Source organism: Perca flavescens, chromosome 20 (assembly GCF_004354835.1).
Source record: "Perca flavescens isolate YP-PL-M2 chromosome 20, PFLA_1.0, whole genome shotgun sequence".
Taxonomy (NCBI): Eukaryota; Metazoa; Chordata; class Actinopteri; order Perciformes; family Percidae; genus Perca; species Perca flavescens.
This window is the reverse complement of record NC_041350.1, coordinates 9028593-9051622: the sequence shown is the minus strand read 5'-3', so window position 1 is coordinate 9051622 and position 23030 is coordinate 9028593. Positions and strand designations below refer to the sequence as shown.

The window sequence follows — 23030 nt, the reverse complement described above, 5'->3', positions numbered from 1 at the left end:
TACTTCCAAATTCTTGGTGTGGCCATGCAAACAAAACCAGTATTCTGTAGGCAAATCTTTTCAAAGGTGGCAAATAACAAACCCAGGTTTTGCTGCCATGCCAGCAATGCAGATCGTAGGCAGGAAGTAGTTTTCTGTCAATGGCGGATTTCGTGTTTTCGAGTAAAACCTTTCTCGACAAAGAACCGGGAAAAGAAAATGATGCACTGAATGTAACTACACTCTCATTCTGTTGGCGAGTCGGGTTATTGTTTTATATTGAAGGCCTGTATAGCTATATTTGCCTCAGAACAGTCATGGCTACTGAATAAATGCATTTGGACATGGGTTCCACTGACAGCCAAGACTGGGTACAAGTGGCACCTACAGCACAACAAGGCTTTGGGTCAAAACCTTTGGCGTATTACTGTGACGAAAAATATTCTCTGTCAGTCTCAGGTAGGCTTTTAAACATCACTATGACCAGGACAACGGTGGTGATAATGTCGAGTACAGTTTGTAAAACAATCAGTTAGTGTGAGATATTGTCGTTATTTTATTTAATTTTTTTTTTGGTTTTGTTTTTCCTCTTGAGTCACAGTTGCCTTGAAAACAGCCCCTTGTTTTCTGGATACAGTTGTTGTTGTTGTTGTTATTAATGATGTTTATCTTGCCATCTGATAAACCCTCGCTCCACCTTGGTTGGTGGGGGATCAGTAAACTTAATCATATACATTTGTTTTCAAAGATTAAGGTTGATAGACTAAAGAATGGCAAAACAAGTCTGCTCATTGCACATGTTTTATATCTCCAGTAGATGTTGTGGAGGACAGAGAGCGGCTGTGGAGCGAAGGAAATCCATGCTGTCGATGGACCTGCTGGGCCAAAATTTATAAATGAAATAAATGTTATTCAGGCTCTGTGGAAGTACAAGCATGTCAACGCTCAGGGCCCTTGGCAGGCATTGTTGACCAAATATCCTGTGCTCCACACAAACCTAATCGTGAGTATGACCAGTGGATAACTGGGCCAAGAATGGCTACATCTGACGCTCCAGTGGTTGTTGTGACTACTGAACGGTTATTAATGACAGCTGTGGTAGACCGGTGTCTTATTAAGGCATTTCTTGAGCCGAGTTGAGTGTCGGGTTGGGCTTTAGAGCACCTATAACATGCATAAATAAATGCTGCCAACTAGCCATTGTTAGGAAAGTTACACTCCCAAATGGCTCACTTGTTTTGCACACCATGGCGCTTTAGAGGTCGGTGCAATGGCACTGCCGACTGTGAAGGTCCGTATCAAGGTCTGTAGTTTACAAGATTGACCTGCGATTTTCCTGTGGACTTATATGGATCCTGAGTTATACAGTGTGCCAGCACTTTGCTTGGTTCAGAGTGAATTGGTCCCAGTGGTTACCAAATGTTTGCTCGTCTGTTAATGGACCTTGCTGGTTTAGCCATGATGATCTCTCTAGTCCTTGGTCCATATCTCAGGCTGTATATAGAGCTGCAAACTCAAACACTCCAGAGGGGATAGCCATACCAACATAACACATTCAGACCAAAATATGTTGGTTTTTATCTCATTTTCTTCCTCCCCTCCTCCTAATTGTTCCTCGCGTCTCATTTTTTTTTTTTTTTTTTTTTTTTTTTTTTAAGAGCTCAACTTTGCTCTTTTATGTGAAAGATTTAAGCTGTTTGTATTGTGTATAGGCATCACCTGATGAGGGGAAAATGACAGCAATCTACTGTAGAATGTAATTTCAAACTAGAGCGAATAGATTTTTACTAACAACTTATTTTAAAAAGCTGATTTTACAAACTCCACCCTCACCCACCACAGGTCTTCTCAAGTCCCCACACGTTATTGGCTCCACACTAGATTTCAGATCGCACTGTTTGGGCCGGCCAAATTGTTTTTGCCCAGAATAAAAGGGGATTGGCTGTGTGGTTATTCTCGGACTATGGTCCGCTTGAGCAGGATAACATTTTCATTTAACTATAATATTCCCATTTGGATAATGTATATAAAGTGCTGTTCTAATCATACATTTCACTCCCATACACAAGACAAAAAGTCTTCCTTTATGGAGGCACTGGGACAAATTCTCTATCAATGGTTAATGTTTTGACAATTTGCGATTTATAGACATATTTCACAATCCCAAAAGTGCAGAGAAAGATGAGAGATTATAAAGACAATATGCATGAGAGCAGAAAGGCACTGCAAAACAATGTCTTATTTTTTATTTATTTTTTGTTGTTGATTCTGTTAGGTTTTGTTTCTTCACCAATAGACACCAAAATGTTAGTGAAGACGGTGTGGAACGAGCTCTGTGTTGTCCTCGCAAGGAGAGAAGAGGTGAGACAAAGTTCTGCCAGTAAGCCAATGCTGATAGGCAAACAGCTTTACACTCGCATAGAGTTTGGCGAAATGAACGACACACATGGTCACTGTATGGCATAGCATTTTAAAAACTACAATTGGTGGAAAAATGACTTCTTCCTGATCTCTTTGTATCATCGCTAATCGCTAACTATTGAGCCATCTTGTGCCTGAAAGCTTCTGGAGTCTTACTGCTTTTCAAACCTCTGCTCTCCCCAAGTTATTAGCTTTGTGTTGTTTGTAGTTGTTGCTGTGATTGTTAGTTCACTCCTTAGGGAAGCCGCATTAGAAGCTATAGTAGCTAGGGTTTCCAAACATGTTTCAGCTCACATGCTTTTTATTTTCTCTTGGAGCGTGCCTGTATTTCCTGAGCACGTTTACATGTAAGCTTTGAAAAGTGTACCCAATAGTAGTGTGTAAATTAGATGGGTTTGACTGTGTGTGTGTGTGTGTGTGTGTGTGGGTGTGTGTGTGTGTGTGTGTGTGTGTGTGTGTGTGTGTGTGTGTGTGTGTGTGTGTGTGTGTGTGTGTGTGTGTGTGAGAACAAGTTGTCAGTAGGACAGCCGTCATGTTCTCTGCATGCAAGTGTGTGTGTGTGTGTGTATTGAAGGGGGGACTTGCTCATGTTCAGCAGTATAGTCTTATCACTTCTACTGCAGCAGGAAACCGCAACAGAAAATCCTTTGTTCTCAGGGTACAATCAGTTTTCAAAAAGAGGAGGAGGAGGGAAAGTTACAAAAGCTCAGGCCTCTAGCTCACTTATATGAATAGTAGGAGTCACTGGATCTGTTCTCCTCCCTTGGTGTGTTTTTAAGCTGCCAAAGACCACAGTGGAACAAACTTAACCCAGACACAAGTCTATCTGAAGTGCCCATGTACACGCACGCTGGCAGGAGGCTGGTCCAGTATTCTTTCCTACTCTACACCTCCTTCTAATACTTTGATATTTGTTTGCTGTTGATATACTATGGACCATACTGTGCTGGACCAGGTCAAATGTCAACAGTCTCGTCCTGTGGTTGACGTGAAAAGAGACCAAAGCAGACCTGCGCGCGAACATTTGGCCAATGTTGTGTTAGTGGCTGCACCCTATGTTTAGAAAATGTAGGATTTTACACTAGCTGTGTAGAATGTGTGTTATGGGAGGCACAGTTGGACATGTATAACCAACATATGTTACTTACTAAAGGTAAGCAGCGTTGTAGCACAGCTTGTACAATGTGGCCAAATTCCTATCTGTGAATGGCACTCAGGGTCTACACACTGCATGTTGCTGAGGCATCATAGAGCAAAGCAAGGCCTTTCTAGTCCAGCGCAGTATGCTTCTAAAGTGTTACAGAGGCTGAAGGAGAGAGGTCTGGCCACCATATTGCTCCCCCTTTTTTTTCCTTCCCCATCACCTGTTTCACTGTGAGGAGTGAGTGAATGTAAAACTTAAGGCGAGGAGTTTGGTTCAATCTCAGAACACGTCAGGGACTAAACATTCCCTCGGATGCTTCCTGAAGCTACTTTCTGACAGATTGTAGCCTCCCAGCTGGGACACATGCCAGCGTGCCTGATCTGATATGTTGCACGGCAAGCCCGTGGCCAAGGTCAAATTTGATGGGAAGTGTTTAGTCCCAGGCTTTTGGAGCTGGAAAGTGATTTGCTGCTAGAGATCTGCTAGGGACAGAACATTCCACATGGGGGTCGCTCAGGCCATCTGACTTGCAAGCAGTTTACTACAAGGCTAAAGTGTCCACGTGAAAATTAGACTCTATATAAATATAGACTTTTTTTTTTTTAAATTTTTTTATTTTTACTTTGAATAAGTTGGTCTGTTTTTTTTTTTTTTTTTTTTTTTTGAAGGGACACCAGATTACCAGCTGGTCTGAGCCGAGTGGAGGTGTGATACCATTTAGAAGTGGTTATTTAAAGTGTGTCGCTCTTTCAAAGGACTGTGTTTCTAAGATGTGTTTCTGCAATGCCAAGATCTGCTTTCACTTGATGCTTCAGCATCCTGAGGGCATTTTGTGGCCTTTTGTGTCCGGTACACAAAAGGTCACAGGTGTGAAAGCAACTTATACTGACTGTGTGCTAAACATAAGGAATAGCTTCTCTTTTTACAAAAAAAAGTTGGTTTCACCCATTGAATCAATGTGCCAGATTAAAAAAAACATCACAATACAGTAAGAGGAGGGTTGTGTCTGCGTGTTTAGTACACACATGAATGCACACAGAAGTGACAGTACATAATCCCCATGGATACACAGGGGCACCTTGAGTCTGGGCTGGACTTATTTATACACCATATGCAGAGAGAGAGAAGTTTGTGTATGACTATACTGCACTGTGTGCACACAGAAAGACTGATCTGTGCTCGCAGAGCCTTACTTTCAACGAGTTCTACCATTTAAACTGAATGGTTTAAAGGCTCCAGAGGTGAGATGAGGCGTCCGTTATTCAGGAGACCATTCCCAGCAGTTACTGTACATTGATATGGTCGCAGCCAGTTCAATCTGCCCTTTTGACCAGTTTATATTTTGTTTTTGTTTCTTTTGTGCTCTTTATATGCATTCATAGAGAAATCCTGGAAGAAATCAGGACCTCTGTGGCCTGATGGGTAATTGAATCCACATAGCGGCCCTCTAATGTACTCCCATCTGAGACAGTTGGACTTGACAGCTTATTAAAACTGCGCTGTAGATATACAGGGATCTGTCCTACCAGGCCCCATATACATTACAAAGAGTTGGATGCTAATACTCAATAGCCAATAGTAAGAGCATTGACATGGACAGATGTGTGAGCGACCAGCGTGTGCTATTTTAGTACCTAAGCAACCGACTGTGTCAGAGCTGCATCAGTCTAAACAGGCTCACAGCCACATCCGACATTACGGTTTCATTTCCACTTTGATCGTTGCTCAGACTCTATGCCAACTTGAGAGTTTGTAATGTTGACTTTCTGGATGTTTGCAATGTTGTGAAACTATACTTTAAAATATCTGTAGAAAAGAGGTAGTGGGATGCCTAAAACAGGTTTTTGAAGGGATTACCATTAATAGACAGGGTTTCCTCATCACAATGTGAGATTTCAGATGCTTCCTGTTTGTTTTATGTTTTTACCTAAAATGCTAAGACCACGGACTACTACCAGACATTGAATAAGCTCACATAGGGCTGGACTCCTACAGGAATGTGAAGAATCTCATTAACACCCTGACAATTGTTTCTGTAACTTAGGAAAAAACACTGGATGTGCATTGCACTGATATAAAATCAGTCCTGTGTAACAGATATAGCTAGATGTGTATAAGGCTAGGTATATTGTCAGTAAAGGGGAGGTTCACACAGAGAAAGGCCATTAGCCACACTGAGAGCCTTAGAGAAATTTGGAATTCCCCAGTTCTCCATTTCAGCCATAGCTGACACTAAAACTAATTTTCCAGCCAGCTTATGATGATGATGGTGATAATGATGATGATCTTAGCATAACGGTGATATTAACGGGACTTATTTTACACTTTCGCCACATTGTATTTCTAGAGAAGAAACAAAAAAAAATAGCACTGAAAGCATAACCTGGCCTAACTCTGTCAGTAGCTGTGGTGCATACCCTGGACGTTGGTGTAGCGCCTGGCTATATCAAGGAACTGATAGATATTCATGCTCAGTGTCAGCCAACTATCTTCATTAAGATCTCAGCTACCGTGGCTCTGATGTTTCTGGCTGCTAAACAAAGTCTTTCTTGTCAAGTCTGGAGAGCCAAACCTCCTAATTAGCCAGGCAGGCAGGCCTGCTGCCCAGTCCAGCCGCACAACTATGCAAGAGGAATGCATATAATCCACACTCTTCTCTATTTTTTTTCCTTCAGTTTTTACATTTAGTTTTTCTTTTTCTCACTGCCACGCAGTAGTATTGAAGACGTAAACTAATAAGAACTTGCAATGACAATACTTATGATGATTTATGAAATCTTTATCATTTAGTTTTAAGATCTTTTGATTCTGGTCAGCCAGCCCAGCGACAGCAGCGGTGACGGCGGGCTCACTCTTGGTCTCTGTGAGACTGGCTAGACGGCCCCAGTTTTATCGTGGTACGAATGTTGTGCATTTGTTTAAAATCAGGACAGTTTGCAATAACAGCAGTCTTACTAGTGGCCACAAAGGGGCACGAGCAGTGCTGACAGCGCCCGGCTACGTCTTAAGAAAACCATCAGAGGAAGAAATATAAACTATATAAATAGATATATATATATAAACTCACACAGTGCATATTTGTATTAGGTATCAACGATGCATTACCATGGTATAATCTTATGCAACACATGTCCGGGTTCAATTTATGAACATGAAGTATATTATAAAATCACACAGACTTTGTAAATCAGAAGCTATGTTGTGTGTTTGTTTTTTTTTGCGAAAACGGGTTTACCATCCTTAATGTTGAATATTCTGAGCGTTATGTTCCTGTGTGATTGTGTTTGTTAAAGTGAGCACATAGCAGTGGGTTTTACCTTCTTTCTGTAACCAGATGTAACCCAAAACACAGCTGGACAGCTGGATTTCCAATGACCTGTAGAATATTTTAATTGCATTTCATTTTGTTTCTTAAACACTTTATTATCTGATCTGTACACCGTTTTACAAATGTGGGAGTGTGAGTAAAGGCATGGATTAAGACCTGTTCTAACCAGCAAAGAAAAGTTCCACTCGATAAATGTGTGTATTTGTCCATGTATAAGAACCTTTTCAGTTGAGAACTTGGCTTAATCTATGTCTGTGAAACTGCTCTTTAAATTAATGACTAAAATAATATAAACCTCTGATTTGAAACCTGTCCAGCTGATTTTCATTTTAGTGTGCAGGGAAAGAGTCCTCCCCAGCTGTGAGGACAGATTTTATCATAGAGAACAGTGTTGATCCATGGTTCTGTTGTGGAGAAAAGGGAGGGGCACGTTATAAACCTCCATGTTAAACCTCTGGCATACACTTGAGAGGTCAACCTGCCGAATGTCGATTTGAATTAATGTTGAATGAATGCTTCTCTTCTTTTAGTCAGTGAATAAAAACATTAAAACGTTGTTTGCTTTCCATTGTCTTGTTTACCTCCTGTTTTCAGCTTCAGCAGCATGCTGGGTACACGCCGATACGATTCTTTAACCTCCTGGGGTTTAAAAAATATCTTTTTTTTTTTTTTTTTTTTTTTTTTTTTTTTTAGAGGGTTATTTAGCATGGAAAATGTACAATACATAAATAGTATATGTATAGTTAGAGAAAATAGACTGATGAGGAGAAAACACAGAATATGAGCTCTTCTCATACAATTCTCGACACTCCAGAAAGGAGTGGTAACACATCCCATTCCTGGCACAGCAGGGCTTTCCCCTTTTTAAGTGAGAGGGCAACATAAAAAACATGCAAATGAGATTTAACCACTGTCACCATGACAACACGGTATTGGGAAATACATGGGAAATTGCTGGTTAGTGATGAGCTGAGAGAGGTAGCGAATGACCGAGGCAAAGCACACTGATGGCTACAAAGCAGGATGAATTACTATTTTCTCCCTGCCCACACTTTTAATAGACATGAATATAAGACATGATACAAATAATTAAGATTTAGAAAATTTAAATTTAATAGGAAATATTGAGAGAAACTGCAACCTATTACAGTACTCACCCACCCCTTGGAGTTACCTTATCTCGCCATTCGGTGCTCAAGTGGAGGATTTACATTTGAGCAATGATCACAGGTTTTATTCAGGAAAAAGAAACCTGAAGGCCATAGATAAGAATAACTACGCTGCAGCCAAAAGCCACCCCCTAAAAACTGTGGAACAAGTGTGCAACTCTATTCACTTTCTAATGATTTATCTTTACGTACGTTACGTTAATTTACGTATTTTTAAGTCGTCTTGATGATATAAATATTTGCCCATATCGTTTCGCAGACACAACAGAGCGAATGCTCACTGCTCATTTTAGTTTGCTACCTGCTTTGTTCAGAGCTCAGACAAAGAGCTTGTTCACATCTGGGTAATGAGATTATCATGTTGGTCTTATGCAATTAAGATGAAACAATACGTTTTTGTGTGTCCCACAGTTACCATGTAGGTGACAATATGTAGTGTCACACTATAAATTTAATAAATGTGACTTTGTCTAATAGGCACGTACCACACATTTTGCAATCACCAATTATTAGTCAGGTGTTTGTTATGTATTCTGCTCATCCTGCATGCAATTTGTTGGGATGTATATACTATAGGTATCATATCACCATATACAGGTAAACAGTCATACTGTTAACTGACTGCTATAGTACAAGTTGTGGTACTATAATTCCTGGGGATCTTGTGACTCACACCACTCCTAAAAACTCCTGGAAAGGGTCATAATTAAAGGTCTCCTATATTACTATTTTGCACATAGTTGTTACATTCAGAAACAAACAGGTTTTTGATTGTATGTGGGTGTGAAGATTCTAAATGCAAGTAGGCTAGCAACATGCTGGTACAGTAGGCATGCACTTATAAGTATGCATAGCCACACAGTCTTGTTCACTATAAGAAAAAATCGTGATCGTTTTCAGGCAACGGTAACGTGCACAGACGTAAATATTAAGGGACATGTTATTTTTACTGAGTAAATTGGTCATTGTGACATTAAAAAGTTTTAGCTGTCGCTTTTAAGATGAAAACTGAGCAGCAGATGGCGATAATGAACCAAAAAACTCGCATGTCAGCCCCGGGTAAAACCGCAGAAAAAGAAAAAGAGCCAAGGTGAGGTAAAAGAAGAAGAAACAACACGTGACTCGCGCTAACTGGAAGCAAGATGGCGGTGGCGGTGCGTAGCTTGCAAGACCAGCTTGAAAAAGCAAAGGAAAGCCTGAAAAATGTGGACGATAATATTCGTAAATTAACGGGACGTGATCCTAATGAATCAAGGTAAACGAAAAAAAGGCCCGACTGGTTATTTTGCTTGTGGCGTATTTCTAGTGCTACGCAATCTTGCTAGCATTCAAATGACTACCGATATGTGCTAGCATGAGTCGGTTAGCTAACGTTAGTTAGCAAACATTACCACCTCCTTAGATTGTTTTGTGCTAGTCAAACTTACTCAAGGTCGCCTTACCTATGTCCAAACTGATTAATTAGCCGCACAAAAGTACTAAATAATACCCTAACTGCTCTTAGCTTAGGAGTGGAATATCGAAGCCAGTAGGCCAACTATTGCCATGCCCTGCATGCGTCGTCCGGGTGTCACCACAGATGTTCCTGTGTAGTAACGTTAGTGCTAAAATGTCTCTTGCTTCTACCAAAGTAACCATACCGTTAACAAAAAAAGTATAATCTTTTCTTTCAGAGCTAATGTGACTCAGAACTAATTATATTGGTTTTTGTGTTGACCTTTTTCTTTCTGTTTACAGACCGGGTCAGATCCGTCGGCTCGGCGGCCCCATGGCAGGCCCAGGTGGAGGTAGAGGCAGAGGAATCAACCTGCTCAGGTAAACCTGTGGTCTTGACGGCTAAATTCAGCGGCACATATGTTCATAAAGGTAGTTGTAGAATCAGGGGGTGCTCTCTAATGGCCTGCAAGCCATGCATATTTTAATTAGAAAAAAAGCTCTACATTCCTAACAGTATAAATGCACACCTCTTTAAGCGACGTTTGTGAATTTGGCTAACTAGTTCAGTGCCTGTTGAAAACATACCTGTGAGGAACGGTCCTTCTGTGTTGCTGCTTGCAGCTTTCCCGAATGTAACTAATTACATTTACTCAAGGGCTGCACAGTAAAACTTTGAGGTACTTTACTTGAGTATTTCTGTTTTTATACTATACAGTGTTTCCTTGCATTACGTTGGCAGGATAATTTTAAAAGGCAACCGCCATGACTACATTGTGTGTCTGCCCAATTTCTGAAACCGTGGTGGCTGATTTTGCCATCGCTGGCCGCCACTACAAAATCAACAGAGGAAACACTGCTATACTTCTGCTCCACCACATCTAGGAGGCAAATATTTGCTTCACTCTATTTTTTTCTTTGGCAGCTTTAATTACGTTGCAGATTTAGATTATGAATACAAAAATATAATCAATAATAAATGACTATGTATTATAGATTAAACTACCCAGCAATATATAAAATAATGAAGCCCCACCTTTACCACCTACAACATTAAAGTGATTAACACATGAATGCATCACTAATCATAATTAAGTGATGTATGTTATTCTGCGTAATGAGTACTTTTAGTAGTTTAAGTATATTTTGAATGCAGGGGGGAGCCATCATTGAGCTATTACTTTCTCGGTTGCTGTCGAGCCGGCTAGCCAAATTTTCTCTAGTCTCCCAAGCAGGTATAATTTCGAGTTGTCATTAAGTAACAGAACAATTGGGTCAGTAGGAAGTCAACATCCTATCACATCACATATTATTGATGTTGTTTTATTCCAGAAGTCATGTACCTGTTCACACTCCCAGACCATGTGCAGGAAAGTTCCAGTTTGTTCAGGTTGGCAGAACATGCAATAGGGAGTGGGAATGACTTTGGAGACATATCTCTTCTGAGGAGTCCAATATGTCCTATGACATATGTTGAAGTGGATCTGCTGGTGATTTGGGTTCTTGGAACAATGGAACATGTTGTCCCAAACTGTCTCCCAATTGATTGCGTTGTTTTTTTATTCATTTTTTTATGAGAAACACTGTTGTGTCTGGTAAGAAGAGGGGGGTTTATCTGGATATATCTGTTAACTGAATTACAAGAGATGCTTGGACAGATACAGAAAACATGGTGAATCTATTTTTATTCGGTAATCAGAGTTGTTTTTGTGAACTGAGTTCTGCTGATACAGACACCAGCTGAGCTCGACTGTTAGCCGCCAAGCGGTTTATAACAGCCAGGTGAAGATGTGCTGGATTCAGTCTGCAAAGCCCTGAAGCCCTGCCTGTGCTGTTATTTAAACTATTTGTAGTACACATTTTTTACCCCAAACTGCTGTCTGTCCTTTCCCAGGCGTAGTCTCTCAGACATGGGAAGCGGCGGCCCCCCTGCCAAGCAGAGGGACATCGAAGGAGCCCTGCTGAGGTGAGATTTTATATGCATTCACATATGTCATACTAAAAGCAACTGCACACAATTTTATGATGGTAAAACATCTTGTGTAGACTGAAACAAGCCTATTACATAGAGCTGATGCAATTACTCTAAACTCAAGTAATTTAAGTAATTAAACAACTGTTAAAACACTCTGCTATGATGCTTAAGTCATCCTAAATGTAGAATCAAGATTGTTAAGCTTTAGAATGAGCGAGTAGATTAGTAAAATAAATAGATGTACCCTTGTGTTCAGATCACGCCCTGGGCATAAGTCGTTGAACTACTTTGATTCTTTGTAATCTGACAGATGTCAGGCTTCAGTTAGCTTAGCTGACAGCTATGAGAACAGAAGTTGCTGTATTTGCATTGATTAAGTGTCTGTCTCTCATGGGTGTCTGCTCTTTTCGTGTGTGTCTGCAGGCTTGCGGGGGACCAGAGGGCCAGGAGAGACGCGCGTCACGACAGCGACGCTGAGGATGATGACGATGTCAAAAAGGTAAGACTATAGAGTTTATTTGTTCTGCGTTGGTAGTGCCGTTCATATGTGCAGCATATATTTGGGTAAACCAAAACACATTAAAAGCCTCAGGCAGACTGACAGGCAGCTCAGACAGCGTTCTGATACAGATTATCATTATTAAATGTCACATTTAAATGTCAAATATTAGGAGAAGCTGAGACATTCAGTGTTTTGAAAGACAAACGGACCTAACAAATTGGTTTGCTCCCTTTCATGTTTTCTTCTTCCCTCAGCCGGTGTTGCAGTCGTCTGTAGTAGCTACCTCCAAGGAGAGAACGCGCAGAGACCTCATTCAAGATCAAACGATGGACGAGAGGGGCAAACAGAGGTAGGCCAACGTGAGCTACGGGACCGCTGCCCTGACATTCAAAGCTGAGGACTGCCATGGTCTTTATGGTCACGTTTGTGAAATTACACCAGTGAACAAAAAATGGGGAATGGCAACCAAAAAAAAATCAAAACCTAATGGACAATATATAAATCCTAGTACAACTGAAAATTGCAGTTGTCTATAATGGTGGCTTTGTGTTCTTTTTCAGGAATCGGCGTATGTTCGGCCTGCTGATGGGGACCCTGCAAAAATTCAAGCAAGAGTCCAACGTCTCCACAGAGAAGGTGAGGAAAAATCTGTGCAATTGTATTTCAATCAGGAGACTTAATTTAAGAGTGAAATGAGTTTAATGAACATGGTGCATAATAGGTTGATATATTTAGATTCTTTGGAGATTAGACTCATCACAATGTTCATTTATAAGGGGTAAAGAGGCAGTGGATATATATAGGAACCCCCCCCCATTAGTGGTAGAGGTGATGAAGGGATAAAGGAAGCCCGAAGATGTGGATGGATGTGTTGTGAAGCAGGCTTCTGATGGAGGAACCCTTGGTGCTGGGAATGATGAGAACTGGAGGTTAATGGGGTGGCGGAGGGTTTCATGGATTTTGTCTGAAATTACAACTGACAGCAGCAGAGAGTAGAACAGATTTATAGTTTGAATGCAACAACGCGATAGCTCATGGAGCTTGTGGTAAATCTGGTTGGTTGAATGGAGTTAACATTCAGCTGATGATAATGCAGCTGATTTAGGTTGGGAGATAAAAATGTAAAGCATTGAAGTCTTCCTGAAAGAATTTACATTGCGCTTCATTAGTGAGCTGACTGCCATTGAACAGGTCAGACAGAGAGAATAAATGGTCATCCTGAGAAGTAAAAAGAGGTACATTAAGAATTGTTCTTCGTATTAGTCATCCAATAAGGCAAATGCAACAAAATGCATATTTTTTATCTCTTATTTACTGAATTAGATGGTAGTTTTTAGCTAATCTGTCACTGAAACCAGACGGAGAAAAAAAGTGTGGTTAATTTGTGTGCTCTGACTTTAGAATGAAAAGTAATGAATGTAAGCAGGGCCATCATGTTTTATTGTATTTTTTTCTGTTTGGTAACTCTTTTGGTAGCACTTTTTAATTTAATATTTGTATATTGAGGACATTTGATTTCCATTCAGTTCACAGTGGCATTTACAAAAACCCAACTGCTGACATACAGTATGTTTGCACTAAAACTGTGTTCATTTTCCTCTCCTTAATCCTGTCTCTGTCCATCTCTTGCTTTTGCCCCCACAGCAAAAGCGACGTACAGAGATTGAGCAGAAGCTGGAGGTTCAGGCTGAGGCTGAGAAAAAGAAGGCGGAGAGTGATAAGAGGGAGCTGTTTGAAGAGAGAAGAGCGAAACAGACTGAGCTGAGACTACTGGAACAAAAAGTGGAATTAGCTCAGCTGGTAAGAAAATATTTAGGAGTCAATGTCAGTGGGGGGTTCTGGGGCCTTGTTGATGAGGCTGACTGCAGAGGGGAAGAAGATGTTTGCATTTGGAGGTGGTTGAGAAAATGAATGCATAGATATAGTGTAATGTTTTGTTGTGATGATTTATAAACAAATTGGACAGTTTGTAATTGCATTTAACCTTCTTTTTCCTCCATCCAGCAAGAGGAGTGGACCAGCCACAATAATCGTCTGGTGAAATACATTCGTACCAAGACCAAGCCTCATATCTTCTACGTGCCTGGAAAAATGTGCTCCGCCACACAGAAACTCCTCGACGACTCCACCAAGAAACTAAATGGTCAGCCGGGTTCTTCTTTTGAAAGCATTTTGCCCAGGCTTTAAAGGAACACGGCAACTTATTGGGACTTTAGCTTATTCCGAGTTGGATAAGTCCATACATACCCTTCTCATCTCCGTGCGTGTCGTAACTCTGCTAGTAGCAGTGCTTCGCCTTCTGAGAATATAGTTCCCAGTATGTATACGGTTAGAAGATGGCTGTCTCATGTGACCTTATTTGTACACACTGTGACTATACAAATCACAACATGTAAATAGGGAAATGTTGGCGTTATTTTGTCACTTATTGGGAGCAGTAGGCTAGATGGAGCCGGTTACCTCCAGGATCTGTGCTAAGCTAGGCTAGCGGAGGGTGCGTTAGACAGTTACGACACGCACAGAGATGAGAAGGGTATGTATGGACTTATCTAACTCTGGGGGATACGGTGACTAAGCTGAAATCCCAATAAGTTGGCGTGTTCCTTTTAAGAGATGAGGGTTTCTTGTACCCATATCCAGAGAAAGCCTTTGTGTGCGTTTTATCCTTTTGTAACCTCTGTGGATCTTTGGTTTTGTTTTCTGCACAGCTGTGTTTGACGAGAGGCGTGAGGCTTTTGCCGAACACCTCAGCAAGATGGAGTCCCGCCCCCGGCGGCAGCCAAACCGCGACCAGGATGGCAACACGGCAGCAACAGGGATGGACCACTCGGCAGAGGGTAAGCCAGCAGGTCAGGTAGTCAAGGTGACAGGTAACAGGGGGGATGCAGAGATGGAGGAAGAGGATGATGAGGAAGAGGAGAGGGAAAAGGAGGGAGATCGAAAGGTGATAGAGAAGGTCAAGGGGGAGAAAGGAGAGAAGGAAGTGGAGGAAGAGGTGGAGGGGATGGAGTTGGGTGAAGAGTGCAGTGAGGAGAAAAAGGGAAGAGAGGAGGGGTTTAAAGACAGAGAGGAGAAGGAGGCAAGTCCAGGGTCAGAGGGGATGGAGGTAGAAAGCGGGCAGGTGGACAGGAGTAAGGCAGAGGAGGGAGAGACAGACAGTAAACAGGGGCCTACAGACCTCCAAAATGAAAAGATCCAGGACACTCGGTCCTCTGAACCAACCATAACCAGCCAAGAAGCACCAGACACCAGTCACCAGCCCCAGCCCAGCCACACTGCAGTGGAGCCAGCAGTAAAGTCCCCTGAGACCCAGGGATCCTCTCCAACCCCAGAACCCCAAACAGCCCCCACGGGGCCTGGGCAGGATATCATTGTCATCCCCAGCCTCGAGGTCCAGACCTCAGCTGCTGAGAACCAGGCCGTGGAAGGGAAACCAGGGGACGAAGCACCCCAAAATCTGCCTGATTCCGAGGGGGCCCCCAGCATCACCCCTGCACCCTCTAAGGAGGAAGAGGATGGCGGGAGAGGGAGAAAGAAGGCAAAGGAGCCAAAGAAGGGGCATAGTCATAGTAACAGCTCCTCCTCTTCCTCGTCCGGCTCCTCCTCCAGCGGAAGCTCCTCCTCGTCCTCCGGATCCAGCCGCTCCTCTTCGTCATCCTCCTCCTCCTCGTCCTCATCGTCCAGCAGCCGAAGTCGCAGCCGAGAAAGCAGTAAGCGCAAGAGGAGGCCGTCAGATAGGGCCAGGGACATGAAGAAAGGAGAAGATAGAAGCCACCGCAAGAGAGGAGGGAGTAGCGGAGGAGGGAGGGACTCGAAGGGATCCAAGAAGAGGAACAGCAAGGAAGGGAGAAGCAGGTCATCCCGGAGCGATAGGGAGCATAAAGATAGAGACAGGAAGGACAAGAGACGCTAATCTGCTTCTCATTCAGCCTTTGTATGGTAAAGCTGGCAAATACAGGGAAATCAACCATTTACTTAACGACACACGAAATGACGGTTTTTAAACTAGCATTTTCCCTTAAAACGCCACATAAAGGCTTTTGGAGCTTTTAACAGGATTGTATTTCACAGTGAAGGGATTTATAAGTCAATGTCAAAAATAATTTAAACAGTGATAACTGGTTATGATTTTCCTCCGTTTTCCTTTTACTTGGCAAAGAAAATGTAAACTGGACTTTAAATTAGGGGTGCATCTGTCTACTCTGTAATTGGACGCATGACAGGTTTGAGACGGGCGAGACTATTCAAGGCTTCATTTTAGTCGTGTCATTTTATTTTCCGTCTGGCATTTGGGTTTTAAAAAAGGTCTTTGTGGCACTATGATGAAAAGAATGTTTGTTTTCAATTTTTCATTCTAATAATGTCATAGGCTGGGGGTATTCGTGGTTATGGTAGCAGTAACCATTAACGTACAGTAGCTGTGTGTTCATGTTGATGTGACAACACTGTTAATCCTCATGTATTTTCACTATTTGAGGAATTTCATTGCCCTTGTATCTTCATCACGTGGGTACATGTGTGATTTGCTGAAATGCTGGGATTTTTTTGTAACTATCTGCTTCAAATTAAAAGTGAGGTATAAGAGGAAATGTGTGTTGTGTGGTATTTCTTCATAACCTGACTCCGCCAGATGGATTGCTTCGCATTTGCTCGGCATATCCATCTGGGAACTTTCCGTTGGAGAACTTTTGGGAAGGAGCGGAAATACTGGTTAGCTGATTGGATGAACCATCTGTTTATCACCTATGTTGGTGATAGACGGGCCAAATCAACCAATCGGATCCACGAAGCGTATGAAAATACAACCACAAGCAGCCCCTGCTGCTGCAGGCAAAGCATAGCTCGTTAGCTCAGCATGCAAGCAACATGTCGGTAAAGGATATTTGCCGTTTGTGTAACGAGAATTAAGGAATAAAATGCACCATTTCAGGTTCCTGGACCATATTCCAAAAGAAGGATCTAAGAGAAAAAAAGCATTAGCAAGCGGCTAACAGAATTAGGGCTACCGCTGAAAATACTGGTTAGCTGATTGGATAAACCATCTGTCTATCACCACCTAACCCACCTCAAAACCAACGCTGATTGGCCCGGTCGTTTGGCTAACTGCTCCAAATTTTCTCTATCTCAAGATGCCAGACTGATCTGCGAGTGGAAAACTGGAGCTCGCGAGATCAGGACGGTCTCACGAGGCTAACTTCTTCAGTCGTATTAGTGCTGCATCTGTTTTCAGTATCAACTAATAGATGATTATTTTTCGAATAATTCTTTAGTGTATTGAATGCCAAAATACAGAAAAATTCCCATCACAATTTCCCAGAGTCCTGGTGACCTCTTCAGACCCTTCTGTCTGACCAACCGCCCAAAATCTGAAGATAATTGATTAGCAGCAAATCATTACGTTAGTTTAAACTAGAGAATCGTAGGAATTTTTTGCTTGAAAATGGACTTAACCCTTATGTTGACTTTGGGTCAAATTGACTCGTTTTCAATTTGTTTTATATCAGAAAATACAGGACTTACAAATAAGCGCTGACAATGTGTAGAAGAAAAATGTTAGTTTTACAGTTTGTTTTTTTTTTTTTTTTTTTTTCAAGGTTGATGGGAAGACAACACAGGGTTAAATAATTATCCAGATAGTTGGCAATGTTCAGTCGATCAATTCATTTCAGATCGTATAAAAGTCTGCATTTCAAGACCAAATTCATTAAAATTGGTGGTAGAGGGTGTCTCATTCTGAAGGATCTTAATGTCTCACCATTTTCAGTGGGTTATTACCCTTTAACAAGTGGGAAGAGCTGGTTAAAACAAACTCATCTGGGTGAATACTACATCTCATGGTTGGTGATCTGTGCAGTACTTGTGTACTGTAAGTGTTGGACCTGTAGCCTTGCCCTTTGTCTAGCTAAAAAGCCACAGTTGGCAACTTTTATTTGTAGGGTTGTACCATTTTATTACCAACAATGCTTACAAGTAGTTATCCTTTAAATCAGTTTAATAGAAAAAATATTGCATTTGATGCATCCATAAACCTCAGAATTCATAAAGAATCAAAAACGGTCCAAATGACTTGGTTGAAAAATACAGGTTGAGTTGATGATCCCGTCCTTTTGGTTCGGTTGTCAACTCTCATTGCAATGTGCAGAATCGCCACAGCTCTCTACGTGGTTAGCACGGTTGTCCTTGGATATGTTTAGTTCTCTCCACTGATTTTAAAAGTCTTCATCTTCAAGTGAGTTCATAAGTTTATTGTTGCTTCATTGTACAGTCTGAAGGCTGCATCAGTAGAAGGGCTTACAACATATTCCTCCTTAATGCCTTGATACTGGTCAACAGTTCAACCTTGCGTTCACTCGGGCTGGTCTGCCAGGTCATTCTGCTCAAAGTATCTGCAGAAAAGGAAATAAGCACAATTGAATGCATATATACTTATAAAAACAAATTTAAATGTTTGTATAATCACTCTTTTTTTAAATGTATATATTTATATAGATTTAATACGTCCAGGCTAGCCTGGCTCCGCCCTCCTACGTACTTCTGCTCAATTTTCATTTTCCTTCTCTGTACAAATGGAATGTACGAGAGTCTGGTAGGACCAGGCTACATCCAGACAGCTCTGATATATAAAATGTTACGTGACCTGATCAATGTAAACTGCTCGGTGATACCTGGCAACAAGACAGATGAGCAGATTGAGGGCTGGCAGTTTCTCATCCTCCTGACTCTCCTGAGGAATCATAAAAGCAAAAACAATTAACAAACAGACCTTGCTGTGAGAAGTATGCCTTTAAAAGTACAGTACCACCTAGAAAATAATGCAATACTCTATAAAACACCCTGAGTTAGTCATTCATTGTTTCTGGTCTTGACACGTTTCCAGTTAGCACATTTCACCCAGAGGGACATTTTAGACCTACCAGTGTGCTGCGGAGCTGAGCACATCTCCTGGCCAGCTGTCTGATGGAGGCGTGGGCTTCAGGTATCAGAGGCTTCTCCAGGCAGGCCAACAAAGAATACAACCAGCGGCCCTTTAACAAACAGGTGATATAGACACACCAGAAATCAAACAAGTTCCCAATTCTAAGTGTAAAAATCTTAAACTTTCATATTTCAAAAACGTGGAAAGTAAGAAAAAGAAAAGTACAATGGCAAAGTAAACAATTTAGAATGATTTCTTCTCCACACATTGGGTGGTCAGAAGACAATCATGCTTTTTGCTATGTTATCTTGGTTGGAAGACATATACATATACAGTACATATACAGTGTGGCTGTATTCCATTTGCTGGACAGGCCAACATCCTGTTTGTATCCAATTCCACAGTAAAGGGCAAAATACAATTTCATTTTTGTCATGCTTTGTCCTTCTCGTATTAACAATGAGCGTAGTTTTTGCCCTACAACGCTGCAACGTGATTGTAGCACCAGGCCTCCGAGGAGTTGGCAACGTGGAGTGACTTGATAAACTAAACTCACCAACTGTGGAACAAAATCGTGTTCCTCAAACCAACTGATTAGAATGTCCAACAGCATCAGCACTGTGGACTGTAGACACAGAGAAAACAAACAACAATCAGACTGTTGAAGTGGTTCAGGGTGTGAGCTAGACATGTACGTGAGGACATTCCTTACCTGGTTCAGTCTGCTGACTATGCTGAGGAAAGGAGGGAAGCCCACCTGAGCACAGACACATGCTTTGATTATATTACAGGCTCTTATATAATATATATCATTTATATAACATTTCTCAACAAGTGTCAGAAGAAACAAGTGCTGCGATACTCCCAAGTTTAGATTTTACAAATTGTAAAATACAGTTTAGTGCTTCACAGTTGAAAATGTCAAGGACTTTTTGAAGAATAATCTTTGAACATTTCCGGAATTTTGCTGATAACCTGACCATTATAAACCCTTGTCGGCTAAATAACAATAGTTCAATAAATGAGTCTCATTTTTCTTCCAACAAGCACATTCAAAAACCTTGCTATAATCCAGCGCTGGCTCCGGTTCAGCATCTGTGTGGCCGGACGAGGTACCCAGATAGACCGTCTCTCCGAAACAAAATCTCTTCCAACCCTCCTCGTCGGTTAGCTTTGGCTGTAGGACACACACATAAAAACAAGAATTTAGAGCAAACGATAAATCTCCTGCTCAGTATGCTGTGCTCTGTCTTATATCTTTATGAATTTTTTATGAATTTTCTAGCAATCAGCATTCTTGAACTCAGAAACAGCTGCTCTCAAGTTGAAACCTCAAATGTGACGGAAAACAATTGGATTTACACTTTTTTAATTATTGAATGAACGGTGCACTGAGTTCCTGCACGGTCACTTCTGTTGACGTTCCGAGTACATTTCAAACAAAACAGAGCAAGCTCGCCCCTCCCCCCATGTTTCCGTAACTGTCATGATTAAAGGCCTTTTTATAGTTGTGAGTCGAATCGACAGCGTACCCCCACAGACCCCTCTGCGTCTACGCCGGACCCTGACGTGCACCTCTCGAAAAATGTAACTACAAGTCGCAGTGACGCACGTCGCTCGGCCGTGGCTTGGTAGCGTTGCATTTCCCCCCGACTCATTTCCTGGTTCTCCTTCTCCATAAACAACATGAAATCAAGGAGAGGGTTAACTTTTCCTGCTACAGATTTCCCTCCGTGGTCAGAAAGCACAGGGGAGACACTTTGTTTCTCTCACTATGACTCTAGAGTCGGTACACGCTCCAAAGCTAATTGCCGTCACTCTCTCACTTTCTCCCTCGCTCTAACACACTGCCCACACACACACACACACACACACACACGGCTCGACGCACACACCAGCGCACAAGTATAAACATCAGGCCACTTACGTAGGCTACGGCGAAAGCTCTGCGTGGAGCCTCCGCAGGACTATACAACGGCCTTAACTGACTAACTGTCACTAACCCCCACCCTCTCCCCCAACCATCTTGTCGGTGATTGGCTGGAGTGGTTTGTTGTATTTTGGTGCACAGCCTGTGATCCTAGTGTTTGTTTGACGGTTACGACCCCCGTGTTGTCCCCAGAGACCGGGCTTTTTCACAGTGTATTCAGGGAGCAGGCAGCTAGCGGATCAAGGAGTGATGCCTACGATTTGAGTCAAAAATGAAATTGCGCTGAAACCATGCAGGAACTCATAGTGCACCTTTAACACCATCTCCTCACCATCAGTACATTGTCGTCCAGAGCATGGCTGCTCCAGTGATTCCTGTTCTTTGCGATGCTCTGAAAGCAAAACACAGAACCCACAAACAGTTTGATTGTGAAAATGGATAATGTAGTAAACATACTCCTGAGTTTGCATGCCTTTACAGAATACAAATCTGCCTTTTTTTATTTATTTGTATTCAATAACCCTACCTTATACACATTTAAAAACAGGCAAGTAACATTTCTTTTATTATCCTGTGACATGGATTACACCAGTCCAGCAGAGAACTACTGCTTTACTTTGTTTCCTAATTCTTTAGACAGTTCAACAAGGGATTTTTAAACATTGATTTCAGTATTGGTCATTTGTAATGTGCATGTGATAACATTTTTGAAATGTTATGGACTTACCTGTCGGACACCTGAGAAGGTACTGACTTGGTGCTGCTGCCAACTGAGGCTGGGGGAGAACCCCACTGGAGCAGCACGGCAGCCTGCCACCTGAAACACAGAAGACACTAATAAGCACACTCAGACAGTGGAAGGAATAGAACGGAATACATTGTTCTCATATCACTTTCTCAGCATTATCCACGTGTCACTTGTAGCTCATTTGATACTTTATGTGAGACAAAACTAGTTCTAAAAGAACATTTTGTAAAAACTAAATACTTCAACTGTTGATTTCATTCTTACCTTAACTCAAATAAAGAGTACCCAAATAAACAGTTAACATTACATCAAAGGGATCCTTATTTGAAATGACATGCCTCATAGTGTAGATTTACTCACAGAGGCATTAATTGTTTGTTTCTTCTTCAGTTTCTTAGGGTCAATCTGAGCAACCACCACCTCAGGACATTGTGACGCCTCCAGCCTGATAAAAAGCATAATATACATCATTCAAGCACACTACTTACTCGCGCAACTGATGCACCCTACTTTCATAAAAAAAAAACATTTGACTGTCAATGGTATCTTTTTTTGTGAGTAAAGTTGAGCACAGCGTAAAACCATATTTACTTTAACACTGGCTGTCACAGTAAAATTCTACTTTCTTACTTTGATACATGAACCTGGCTAACGTTAGTTGAAGAGCCCTCTACCATCAACTATGGATGTATTAATTAAGAAAACCCATCAACCATATTTACACCATTTCCGAAGTGGCAGCATCAGCGTAGTAGACGGCAGTCACCCAATAGAAACACACTAATTCTCCACTGTCCAAACGGTTGTTTGACTTGAACTTACTGGACTTGTCGGAGGTATTCCCGGGGGTTTCTCGGCGGTCCATTCATGTCCAGGACCTCTGCACTGGCTCCAAACTCCACGGGCAGCAGCCTCGGCATTAACTCCTCCACGTCAGACTTCATTGTGAAGCGGCTGTCAGCTAATTTCTAAAACATGAGATTTAATGTTGCCAGGTACGAATGGAGCACCGACTCACAACAACAACAAATTCCTCTGTCGACCAAAACAACAACTTCTTTCACAGGTGGCGTAGCTAACCCTTGACATAGCCATAGACAGTATATAATGGACCAATAGACCCCGTTGCTCTGGGCGGAGAAGGCTATTAGAAGCACTTTTCCGGTGATCTCTTGCTTTACTGCGCAGCCTCCAACTGACAGAGACAACGTAAATGTGACGTGAGCAACGTGTCTGAAAGGTGTAAGTCTTCTGGTAGCTGTGACAAGAGAAATCTCAATCATTTCCAATCTTACAGAGACGGAGAGCGTAGGTATATGTAAGGAGATAACATAAGCACAGGCTAGTTATTACTAACTAACATGCTAGTTAACATTAGTAATTAAACCTAAACAGCTAATGTAAGTCGAAACTGCCTGCGAGCTTCTCCTGTACTATACGGTAATTCCTCTACTGTGCGACAGTAAGTCACTTGGTTATGACAC

General features: G+C 41.8%; 2 protein-coding genes across 2 annotated transcripts; one reads left to right on the top strand and one right to left on the bottom strand.

Moving 5' to 3' along the window:
- Window positions 1–9083: 9083 nt before the first annotated feature.
- pnn (pinin, desmosome associated protein) lies at window positions 9084–16541 on the top strand. The gene is made up of 9 exons (XM_028566605.1): window positions 9084–9296; window positions 9779–9856; window positions 11370–11441; window positions 11874–11949; window positions 12207–12301; window positions 12513–12588; window positions 13597–13752; window positions 13957–14095; window positions 14661–16541. Exons 1-9 carry the CDS (start codon window positions 9184–9186, stop codon window positions 15863–15865), a joined length of 2010 nt encoding a protein of 669 aa, XP_028422406.1. The 5' UTR covers window positions 9084–9183; the 3' UTR covers window positions 15866–16541.
- A 1385-nt stretch (window positions 16542–17926) lies between these two features.
- gemin2 (gem (nuclear organelle) associated protein 2) lies at window positions 17927–22710 on the bottom strand. Its single transcript, XM_028565205.1, has 10 exons — window positions 22369–22710; window positions 21907–21991; window positions 21526–21615; window positions 21130–21189; window positions 19929–20045; window positions 19581–19625; window positions 19425–19493; window positions 18867–18977; window positions 18618–18676; window positions 17927–18338 (listed from the first exon to the last, which is right to left on the bottom strand). Exons 1-10 carry the CDS (start codon window positions 22488–22490, stop codon window positions 18299–18301), a joined length of 798 nt encoding a protein of 265 aa, XP_028421006.1. The 5' UTR covers window positions 22491–22710; the 3' UTR covers window positions 17927–18298.
- Window positions 22711–23030: the final 320 nt, after the last annotated feature.

Bases quoted from the DNA above. Each gene is read 5' to 3' on its own strand.
- gemin2 (XM_028565205.1), bottom strand. From the start codon at position 22,490: ATGAAGTCTGACGTGGAGGAGTTAATGCCGAGGCTGCTGCCCGTGGAG. The intron at 18,978-19,424 runs GTGAGTTTAGTT...TGTTTGTTAAAG, and splicing joins ACGATTTTGTTCCACAGTTG to GGCCGCTGGTTGTATTCTTT. The intron at 18,339-18,617 runs GTATCACCGAGC...CCTTTTCTGCAG, and splicing joins CTCATCTGTCTTGTTGCCAG to ATACTTTGAGCAGAATGACC.
- pnn (XM_028566605.1), top strand. From the start codon at position 9,184: ATGGCGGTGGCGGTGCGTAGCTTGCAAGACCAGCTTGAAAAAGCAAAG. The intron at 13,753-13,956 runs GTAAGAAAATAT...TCCTCCATCCAG, and splicing joins AAGTGGAATTAGCTCAGCTG to CAAGAGGAGTGGACCAGCCA. The intron at 14,096-14,660 runs GTCAGCCGGGTT...TTTTCTGCACAG, and splicing joins CTCCACCAAGAAACTAAATG to CTGTGTTTGACGAGAGGCGT.